The 12,150-nt window shown below is 33.2% G+C and overlaps 1 protein-coding gene across 1 annotated transcript in view; it reads right to left on the reverse strand.

The window, feature by feature from the left end:
* LOC126764045 (dolichyl-diphosphooligosaccharide--protein glycosyltransferase subunit STT3B) overlaps nt 1-11,851 on the reverse strand; it is an 88,831-nt gene extending 76,980 nt beyond the window's left edge. Inside the window, exon 1 of the mRNA XM_050481783.1 lies at nt 10,337-11,851. Coding sequence (XP_050337740.1) covers nt 10,337-11,728 — 1,392 coding nt within the window. The 5' untranslated portion in view covers nt 11,729-11,851. The remainder of the gene's footprint in view (nt 1-10,336) is intronic.
* Nucleotides 11,852-12,150: the final 299 nt, after the last annotated feature.

Here is a 12,150-nt window from a genome sequence, read left to right on the forward strand (position 1 = left end):
ATTTTTGATTTAGATTAAATAACAATATTTGTAATTTTTTCCTCTTTTTACTGCCTCAATAGCACTGCGTTGCTACCACTGAAAATCCAAGATGGTTGCTATTCACCCCTCAGAAAGCTACCACGAAAAGGTTTTCCACTGTATATACTGTGGTTGCGACGATTGTTTGAATTGAATTGAAACTTTGGGTAAACTATCAATAAATCAATTTTCTGCTGGACTGATTTGAATCATGTGTGGACAAAAATGTATCAGATTTGAAAATGTGCGCATGTTACAAATTTTCGAAGCGTAAACAATGGAAACTCCATCGAGAACGTACATACATACATGTCTACATATGTACATTTGTTGTATGTATGTACTCGATGGAATTTCCATTATATATATAACATATGTACATATATTATATACATACATACATTTATATACAAACATATGTATTTGAAATAGAACAAAAGTGCACTAGTAAATCTGTGTTTAGGGGAAGATATACAAACCAAACTCTGTCGATCATTTCAATCATTGAAGCATGAGTTTGCATCACTTCGGGTATTTTCTGCTGATACGAACGTTCATAAACAAATCAGGTATAAGCTGATCGCTAAAGATTCAAAGTTGTTCTCTATCGCTGATGTGAAGACAAACAGTGCGTTTCGTGTATATGAACTGAACTGACAGAATCAGGCAGAGTAACCGATCAGTACTTAAGTATAAACAAAAATGTATTACTCGTTGCAGTTCTCTGATGTACATATCTCCTAAGCCGCTTAAGCTACAACAACTAAATTTGCTAAATATAAATCTTATAAGAACCTCTACCGACAGTGTGAAAATCGATAAATTCGAAAGATAACGCCGCTCCCTCCCTATATAACGGTACTGTTAAAAACAACTAAAAGCGCAATAAATAAATAACAAAATACGCCAGAGACATTAAATTTTACCCCCGTGATGGTATCAGAGAGCTTTATAGGAGCCAGTGTGAAAATTGGACGATGGGCATAACACCGCCCACTTTTTGGTGAAAACCCATATTTCGAGATCCGACTTCGACCTGGCATCCTTTCCATATTCTTATCAACATATCAAATTGTGAAAATAGACAAACTCGGACAACAATCACGCCTACTTCCCATATAACACAATTTTAAATTCCAATTAACTCGTTCAGTTTCCAGTACACAAATCAAGAAAGAATTATTATAACGGGATAAAACTTAGCATGAATAATGTCTTTAGTGTGTGCCACCTTATGACCAAAAATTGTTCAAATCCAATGGAAACTGTTCAAGCCCCAAGGTACCGAATATTGAATTGAATGAAATTAAGGGATAATCTTTCTGTTATAATGGTATATCTGTATGTCGAAAATGGGTTAAATCGGACCAATACTTCCCTTACCTACCATATACTTACTAAAAAGAGATTTTCGAATTTCCGGGTGACTTTCTACCGCATAAGAGGGCGTGTTTTAATCATAACTGTGTATCTTTGTGCCTAAAATAGATAAAATTGAGCAACAACATGGCCTAGCCCTTATATAACTAATATCAGGATTTTCGAATATCCGGCTTACTTTACTCCATATGATTGGTTTTATACCTAAAATTATTTCCCTGGCTTTGATTTGTGCAAGTTGCAAGAGTATAAAATGTTCGGTTGCATCCGAACTTAGCCCTTCCTTCCTACCTTCTGAAGGGCTCGTTTAAAAAAAAAAACGAATTTGTTCAGGCGCAATAATCAGTATAACCCATATACAAAGTCTGTCGCAAAAGAAACAGAACTTTTTTAATTATAACTGTTTCTGGTGGCGCCACCTATTGGTGGGTATATGAAATAAAAAGTTTGATCTCTTCTTGACATTTCGTAAAAATTTTAAGACAATTGGATAACTACAATCGATGTTATCGATCAAAAAGTGACAGCAGCTTTTTGGTCATCGGTCGTATGTAAAATGCATTTTGAACAAAGAGCAAATATTAAATTTTGTTTTAAACTTGAGAAAACGTTTACTGAGACATTTCAAATGATGAAAAAAGTTTATGGTGATCAGTGCCTATCCCGTAGTAATGTGCATGAGTGGTTTAAGCGATTCCAAGGAGGTCGTGAGGACCTCTGTGACGATCAGAGGTCGGTCGTCTTCAGAAGTCAAAAATAAAGACAATGCTGATTTGTTTTTAGGATTCCGAAAGTATTGTACACCGAGAGTTCGTCCCACCTGGCCAAACCATTAATACTGTGTTTTACCTTGGTGTTATGAAGCGTCTTTTGTCACGCATTCGTCGTGCTCGACCACAATACCGTGAGGCAGGGTAATGCGATAATGCGCCGTGTCATCGGTCGACGCTTGATTTTTTGACAAAAACCTCCATATTAACCATTAATCACTCACCCTACTCACCTGATTTGGCACCCTGTTATTTTTACCTATTTGGAAAACTTCATTTGCCCATGAAAGGACACTGGTTTCAAGACATTTCAGCTATCCAAAAGGCGACGACCGATATTCTCAAGAGCATTCCGAAAAATGACCAAACACTCATTTGAAATGCTAATTGACCGGGCTAAACGCTGTATCGAAGCACAAGGAAACTACTTTGAATAAAAAAATATAACTTTTGAAAAATATTAATTTTTTGTTGTTTTTTTTAACAGTCCTGTTTCTTTTGCCACAGACCTTGTATTATAATCATATTTGGATTCGTATTGGCTAAAAAATTCAACTTTGGATCCACCCAACAAGAGCATCAATAAATATTAAAACAACACAGTTTCCTAAAAAAAATTCAACTATATTTTTGTTGAACTAACAGAAAAACGATGTAGCTGAGCCAATGACAGCCAGCACTGAATGAATGATGATCACACCATTAGTTTCAAGTGAGACACCATGAGTTAGACGGCACCAGCGCAGGTCAACTTGCTTGTTGTGCTCATTTTAAGTGTTATTCTTAAAAATGCTGTGCTTTTGTAAAAGATGTTTTTCTCAGCTACTTGAAAGCCAAATATGTCAAAGCGAGTTATAGCGTAAGCACCGCTGTTATAGACTTCAAACACGTCAATTCCCACGACAGCCGGTTCTACGTTACCGGAATTGCCCGGATTTTATTCGTTCAAGGGCTGATCATTTGAAAGCTTGTAGCTCTCTTGTTATTGTTAAATAAATAGAATTGAACAATAAGTTAAATATTGAATTACAAGTATTTTTGGCCTATATAATGAATAATTAATATAAACAAACGAATTAGTGAAGTGTTATCAAACCAAATTTATAAGTGTAAATATTTATATACATACTTTAAACGCAAATATCGCGAAAACTACAAGTTTTCCGCGGCTATAACTATGTATATACAGTATCTGTCCAATAAATTACAAACGAACAAAAAAATTATTCGGAGTTCTAACTTTAATCATTAATAAAAACATAAATATTTGGCGTATTTAAAAAAAAAATATTTTTTATATGCTATATACATTAAACTTAAATTATCATATTTTTGTATTGAATCATATTCAATATTATTAAATTATATTAAAAACATTAAATTTTTGTTTTCGTTCGTAATTTATTGGAGAAGTACTGTACAGTAAATCAATAAAGTTTACGTACACCTATGTAGTTCTATTAAATTACGACACGTTTATTTGATTTATAACTCAAGAACGGCTAAACCGATTTGGCTAAAAATTGGTGGGGAGGTAGCTTAGAACCGGGGTAAGGACATAGGATATGTAGTTTTTCTATTTATGTTAAAATTCATTGTAATTCATAAATACAAAAATTATATTTAAAATCATAAGTATTTGTTCCAATTCATATAAGAATCATTTGAAAATTTCATTTCTTCAAAAAAAAAAAAAACAACAATATAGAAACCTCACATCTATATACAGTTACGGACTACGGACAATAAAATAGAAACAAAGGTGTAGCTTTGAAACAATGGCATATTTTTTTTGAAAATTTTCATATACATATGTAGTAACTTTTCTGCATAATAACAAAGGCAATAGTATGTACTTTTAAAAAAGAGGAAAAGATAGCATTGTCGAGTTTTACAGTTAACTGTAACTTAAAAAGTGTAAATAGCATTCCTCGTGCTTAGTGACAAAATAATAGTATCAAAAGTGAAATGGTTTCATAAATTAAAAAGACTGAATTTAAAAGGCGTAAAAAGTAGTTATATTAACTTAATTAGTGGAATGAATAATTGTATCAATTATGAATTTATTTAAAAAAATGTGTCGAGCAAAACCTTATTCACAGGAGGAAAGATTGTGCGTCCAAAATTTGCAAGGAACGGGTCACACGTAAGGGCAAATTGCAAACTTATGGAATATGTCTCACATATTTGTGTTTGATGCCTTAAAATTTCCGAAAAAAGGTTGAAAAAATAGGCCGACTACAAAAAAAAATAACTGCGCAAGTCGTTCGAAATATTGCATGATTGAGGATGCGCGTACCGTTTAAGGCCTCTAAAGCCATTCAATAAGAATTATGTGCAAACATTTCTTCAAGAATAGTAAGAAGACGACTTGTGGAGAAAAATTGCTTTGGCACATGGTCCCGAAAGGTGCCGGCATAGATGCAATCGTATTCAGTCTGCAAAACGACACATTAATTAGGGCGGAGCTGAAATTTAAAAGAAAATGGTCCGACATATTATGGTCTCAGTGCAAAATTAATATTATAGGAAATGATAGTTGCGCGTGAGTCCGACGTCCAAAAAAACAAAGAAATGTGCGTCCGCTACACGACTAGGTCCTTCAAACTCCGTGGGGTCAATATAATGGATTAGGATTGTTTCTCATATTGTAATGCGGGACCTATTTTTTGGATACAATAAAACATAGACCGCCATTTATACTTAAAGTTTTAGATAATTTCATACTTCCATATGCTAAATAGAATTCGCCTTGCATTTTGGCAATTCCAACAAGAGAGCGACCCGAAACTTACTTCGGGTCTTACAAAAAATGGGTTTCAGATCATGGTGCTAGCGTTATGGCTTAGCCAGAGTAATCGGCAGATCTGAATCTCATCAAAAACTTTTAAAACTTTTTGTTAAGGAAAGTATTGCACCCCTTAAATCGAAAAATAAGGCAGAATTCTGAGAGAAGGTACAAAGGTCTGGTATTCCGATCCACAGAACACTTTCGGTAGCCTAATTAGGTCTATGCCTAGAACATGTGCATCGGTATTAGAAGTTTAAGAATACTCTAAAATGTACTACCAATTTTTCTATTAGTTCCCTTAAAAAATATGTTTTTTTAATGTAAAAGATTTTGATTCAATTGTTTTGTCCTTCGAATTTTTGAAATATATTATTTACCTTTTTTTAATATTTATGAATTGTTTTTTTTTTTTTTCAATATTTTTACTGCTACCAATAGCACATGATATGAAGTACATAATAAAACTATAACTTAGTTGAATTTAAATCAAATTCATAATTTTTTTAGAATGGAAAATTAGTACCATGGATGATTATATTTTATTGTCCGTAACTGTATATAAAAGAAAGTCGTGTTAGTTACACCATTTATAACTCAGGAACGGCTGAACTGATTTGGCTGAAAATTGGTAGGGAGGTAGCATTGAACCAGGGTAAGGACATAGGTCATATAGATGGTATTAGTAGTACTAACTAGTATGTATCAGCCACAGTAAAACGTGGAAGGGTCCTCTAGTAATTTATATCGCAAAAGTTTACATACACTAAGTAGTTTACATACAAAAGTAATTACAATAGTTTTAGATGCATTTATTATTTTTTGGCCTTCATTTTGTTGCAATTTTGCAACAGGATGTGTATTTTGGGTCGTTATCCTGTTGGAAATTGATTTCGCTGTTTGGACAGCCGATTTAAGCACACTTAAAGTTTAAATTATTTTGTTAAGAAGTTTATTTTTTTATAATTTTACCGATTTAAAATTCAAAAATGTGTATTAATAGCTCATAGTATTTCACAATGTTTCACTAAATATTTTCACATTTTTAACTTTTTATATTTAAATATACACTATAAACATTGAAAAAAGTTCACATTTCACTTTTATTTGTTTACAATTATGAGGAAAACGAGCGTTGCCAATTCTTAAACACCAAATACGTAGGATATCCAACTACAGCGCATTCTTCGTTTGAATTTTCGAGTGATTCTTTTTTCTTTATTATTAAATTTATATTATATCGGGGTGACAGAAGCTCTTTCGCGTAATACTGCTTTCGGCGCGTTGCGGGACTTCGACCGCGCTTTAAAAAAAAATAACCCTGGTCGAGCCAATACTAGGGTGACTGAAGTACTTTTGCGTAGTACTCATTTCGGCACAATTTCGATCTACGGCAAACACTAAGTTTACGAGATATTCGACTTTAAAGACAAGCTATTTCACCCCTTCGACCCATTCGAAATTCCAATATATGATAGATATTATTACTACTAAAACTATAAACTAATATTAAGGAGCTATACCAGTGTCACACTTAAAAAAAAAAAATTTTTTTTGCTTTTTCGATAGTTTATATATTCAAAAATATCCTGTGAAATCGGCAAGGTCGTATCTTGAATAGTTTTTTAATGGCAGCGTTCTAAACAGCGACCGCTCAGACGTGCAAACATATATAAGTGAAACTTTAAAGGCGTTTTTCTCGAAACGACATTTTTCAAAATTGCTGACATCATAACTCAACGAGAAATTGACCGATCGACTTCAAATTAAAACTGGGTATAGTTGAATACATTTGCTATACAATGGTCTACGATCTTTTTGATTGGTTGAAAATTGTCAATTTGGCATTAAAAAAAAACACCATTTTTTTTGTAGAAAAACGAATTTGTGTCGGCTTTAGTATACGATCCCACGATTTCATGGTTAAAAGTGGTATGGTTGGATAGGGCTGATGCTCCAGATTAAGAAAATATATTATTGTTGCCGCCGCAAACTTATAGTTTTCGAGATATTTGCATTTAAAGTTGAAAATTTTGCAAATTTTATCTTGCAATTTCTCGATTGCTAGTAATTATTTAATTCATATTATGCACTTTTTATGCACTTACACTTCACTACATTGTTTCTACATATTTTTTTTCTAGTAATTATTTAGTTATTTGCTTAAAATAAGCATTTTATATTTTAAACAATTTTCATTTCATGCACAATAACAAAAGTATTCCGTGTTGACAGATAATAAGTGTTGCCATAATTACACATTTATCAAACGAATAAAAATGAATAAAAAAATAGGACTATACCCCAAATACATAAATCATTGCCCTTTTTCTTGATATATCAAGATTTTTGATACACCCCGGTGTTGGATCGGCCAGGGTTATTTTTTTGAAGCGCGGCCGAAGGCCGCCAACGCGAAAAGGAGTTTTACTTAAAAAAAACCTGATACATCCCGGTGTTGGATCGGCCAGGGTTATTTTTTTGAAGCGCGGCCGAAGGCCGCCATCGCAAAAAGGAGTTTCAATCGTAAAAACCTGACACACCCAGGTGTTGGTCACCCAGGATAATTTTTTTCATGCATTTGAGTTTTTTTTTATTTATTTTTATTGTTTTCAATCATTTGTGATATGGTAACACTTATTATTTGACAACACGGAACACTTATTGTTATTGTGCGTGTAGTAATATTTATGTAAAATATAAAATGCTTATTTTAAGCAAATATCTAAAATATTGATAAAAAATAAATATGTAGAAATATTGTAGTGAATTGTAAATGTATAAAAAGTGCATAATACGGAAGAAAAACTAACCATAAGTCGAGAAATTTGCAAAATTTTCAACTTTAAATGCAAATATCTCGGAAACTATAAGTTTGCGGCGGCAACAATTATATATTTTCTTAATCTGGAGCATCAGCCCTATCCAACCATACCACTTTTAACCCTGAATCGTGGGATCGTATACTAAAGTTTCCCCACGAATTTTTTTTTACGCCATTATGCCATTTTCTTAATTTTTGATATTTTTCAAGGATCGTAGTTCAACGACCGGAGTCATGCCAGCAGTTGAGGCACTTTTTTTTCGGCACTTCCGCATACATCACATAACTCTGTTATTTTTCAATATTTCTGTAAAAAAAAAAATTTGGCTGGGATTTAGAATATCACTGGAAAGGTGACGTTCTCCAGATCACGAAAATATATATATACATATAGTTGCCGCTGACTTATAGTTTTAAAGATATTTGCATTTAAGGTTGCAAAATTTATAACTTTTACACTGGTAATTTGTATATTGTGAATAACTTTTTCACTTTCCGCGCCGCGCTCCAAAAAAAAATAGCCATGGCAACCCTTTTCTTATTGTGCAAATGCAGAGAATTGTAACTAAAATAAAATTATTAAAATAAAGCTTTATTTACAACAAATATTAAAAAAAATAATATACAGAAACGTTATAGTGAAGTGTTAGTAAGTGAAAAGTGCACAATATAAGTGAAAAAGTTACTCACAATACACAAATTATCAATGTAAAAGTTGTCAATTTTTCAACTTTAAATGCAAATATCTTTAAAACTATAAGTCAGCGGCAACTAAATGTATATATTTTCGTGATCTGGAGAACGCCACCTTTCCAGTGACACCCATTTTATCCCCGAAATCCGGGGATGCTAATCTAAATCCCAGCCCTTGTTCCATATACACATGTATATATACATATGTATATATATATACTATACATATGTATGTATATGTATAATATGCGATTTATGTTTAATAAAAATAAAGAAGTAAAAATTTATAATAATATTGTAAAATTTATATCATATCGGGGTGACTGAAGTACTTTCGCGTAGTACTGCTTTCTGCGTTGGCGGTCTTCGGCCGCGCTTTAAAAAAATAACCCTGGTCGAGCGAATACCCGGGGTGACTGAAGTACTTTCGCGTAGTACTCCTTTCTGCGTTGGCGGCCTTCGGCCGCGCTTTAAAAAAATAACCCTGGTCGAGCAAATACCCGGGGTGACTGAAATACTTTCGTGTAGTACTCCTTTTGCGTTGGCGGCCTTCGGCCGCTCTTTAAAAAAATAACCCTGGTCGAGCGAATATCCGGGGTGTCTGAAGTACTTTCGCGTAGTACTGCTTTCTGCGTTAAAATAAAAAAAATATATTGAGTTTCGTTATAAAGTGGTTATATTTTTTGGTTATCTTGCACTAATATTCAAACAAAGTTTGAGTTTTCATTATAAAATGGTTAAATATTATTATATAATATTATTTTATAATTTATGTAAATTATAATACATATTTGTTTATTAAATTAAATAAAGAACATATCCATATGAATGGATAGAGGAATTTTTGGGAAAAAAGGCATTTCAGCGAATTTCCTTATTATCACATGGTAGCGCTCCATTTCGTCGTAATTTTAGCACACACATTATGTTCACTACGAGTGTAAAATGTAATTTTTAAAATAAAGATTTCTTCGGTAAAAAAACTGTTAAAAGTGTAAAATGTGGATTTATTTAAAAGTTCATAGTTTAAATTAATTAATTTGAAGTGAAAAATGTGAGTAAAGTGTGTTTAATGCGGTAAAATAGCTTGTTGAAATGCTCGAATTTTGGGAATTTTTGAACTTTAAGGTCGAATATCTCGTAAACTAAGCGTTTGCGGTACCTATAACCCTATATATTTTTTAATCAGGAGGACTTTCTCTTTCCAACGGTACCTTCAAATCGCGGCGCCAAAGAAATCGGAATTGTGCCCTTGTTTCAATGTATTATACTGAAAATCGCGCGATTTTTTATTCCAAATTTTCGTTATATGGACGTAATATATTGCCCACTTTTCACGGTCTTGTATAAATGGCTGGTTGGGTTAATTTGGTATTACCGATACATATACAATTTTTAATTTTCAGTGTTTTTATTATTTAAATAAAGTGGATTTCCACTTTAAATCATTGAAATAATAAAAATACTAAACATAGAGTCACTCTATGCGTAAAAATTCATACATTTTATAATAATTAGTGAAAATTGTATGGAAAAACTACGATTTTACTATTTTAGGGGGGAAGGTTGCTATTATTCAAAAGCTCTATTCATTATCTTTCAAATTAGGGGGGTAGCAAGCCCCCAGACCCCTCCCCCTTTGCGCAAAACCTCTGCAAAATGGGATACTAAAGTAAGCATTCCCCAAAAATATACTTTATTACGTACATAGAACGTCGAAACATTCAACTAGATTTCTTTTAAAAAAATTCACGAAATCGCCTAATTTTTCATGCGTCACACTGGTATAGCCCCTTAAATACACATATTAAATAACGCATTTACTGTATATACATATATTAGTATTCTAAAATTTCTTACTTTGTCATACAGATTTTTTTTCTCCATTGAATTATCATCGCGATCATCCACATAGGTTATAGTTTTGTGAGCAAATGTATTTGAATTGCTGTCTTCTTTGAGAAATACTTCAAACAAATTAGAAAATGCAATCCCAGCAAGAATGCACACGACTGGAGTAAGAGTTAGCATTAATCGCACCATAACACCGGCAAAATATACAGCACTGATGGCATAAAGTATAACGAAAACACGTTCATCATTAACATTCTTTATGCAATACCAAATTCCAACTGGAAACGAACAAGCGAGTATATGCAAATCGAAGAAAAAAGAAAACCATGTAGTCGGTTGATGTTCCGATACCGAGGCAATAATAGGGATATGTATTTTAGCATATCCAGTATCCCATAATGAATAAAATCGACCACTCCACGGAGCAATAACACCCAATACTGTAAGAACAACTACACCAGTAAATACTATAACTGCGGCCGCTATGACTCCAAAGAGATATATTTTGCGATATTCACTTCGAGATAATACACTTTGTAAGTGACGAAGGACTGCGATAATAAGCAAAAGTACAAATATTCCCAGAGCGGCCATGTGCTCACTTGTTCGTATAGGTTGAAAACCTACAAACGGTATTTGCATCGATAATAGTAGTCCCAAAATGTAGAACGTCGAATAGCTGGTTAGAATCCTCTCAGAGTACCGACCCATTAGAAGCAGGACAAATACGTGAAGTGGTATTAAGTTAGTAATAAATACATATCCTCCCCATGCCGACACCATGTAAAAATAAGATAGTGCTGCTCCAGCCGACCAAAAAACGGATCCAGTTTTCAATGAACGTACCCATAAGAAATATGTAAATTGTAGTGCAAATATGGCAATTCCTTCGTTGTCGTAAGAGCCTGCTACTGAACGGCTTATATAACCAGGAACAATAGCTATAAAACTTGCAGCAAAAAGCCCTGCTCCTCGGGACCATAATTCACTAGTAAGCAAATAGGTTGAAATCGATGTTAATCCACTAAAAATCGGTGCCAAAAAAACGCAAATATCACGTATATGTATCGGTATATTCAAGGTATGTAAAATGTAGTGTATGCAACCAGAAGTTATCATAAGTCCTGGATATACCGTTCCACCAACAATTCTTCCCAAAGGATACCAGGCTCGTTCATCAAACCAATTCAAAAATTTATAAAATCCATGTTGCACCATATACCCTGTAGCGCGGTAATTAAACCATGGATCGAACTCATGAATAATAGATTCAAATCGAATCACTGCGAATAAACGTGAAGAAAAACCGGCAAGCCACGCAATCAAAAGTACTGTGAACGTTATTAAACTTTTGTAACCAACAGATCTCCTTGATACTACTGCGGGCGAATGATTCATTATTCCAACAAATACAATATTCTATATGAAGGAATCCACAGTTGATCTACTCTAATTAAACAATATAATTAAGAAAGTACACGTAGTCACTGCTTATCGTGTTTCTAAATAATCTTTTAATAGAGATACACATTAGACATCGATACCTAACGACACATCTCGACAAGCAACAAATGTTGCCTAGACAATTGTATTTGTCATTATTGCCCTAGGCTACTATCATACGTTCAATATTTATTGTGATATTTAAATCGTGATACATAACGTAACGGATTTCTTGATAAATCGTTTACCTTATAACCAACTATTGAGTTCGAGCCTTGGATTGTTAAATAAAAGACCAACTTCAAGGTAAAAATAAGAAATACAATAATATCTTTATTTATTTACTACTCATTATCCGCATTAACAACTACTATTTA

The sequence above is a fragment of the Bactrocera neohumeralis genome, unplaced genomic scaffold (genome assembly GCF_024586455.1).
Source record: "Bactrocera neohumeralis isolate Rockhampton unplaced genomic scaffold, APGP_CSIRO_Bneo_wtdbg2-racon-allhic-juicebox.fasta_v2 cluster09, whole genome shotgun sequence".
NCBI lineage: Eukaryota > Metazoa > Arthropoda > Insecta > Diptera > Tephritidae > Bactrocera > Bactrocera neohumeralis.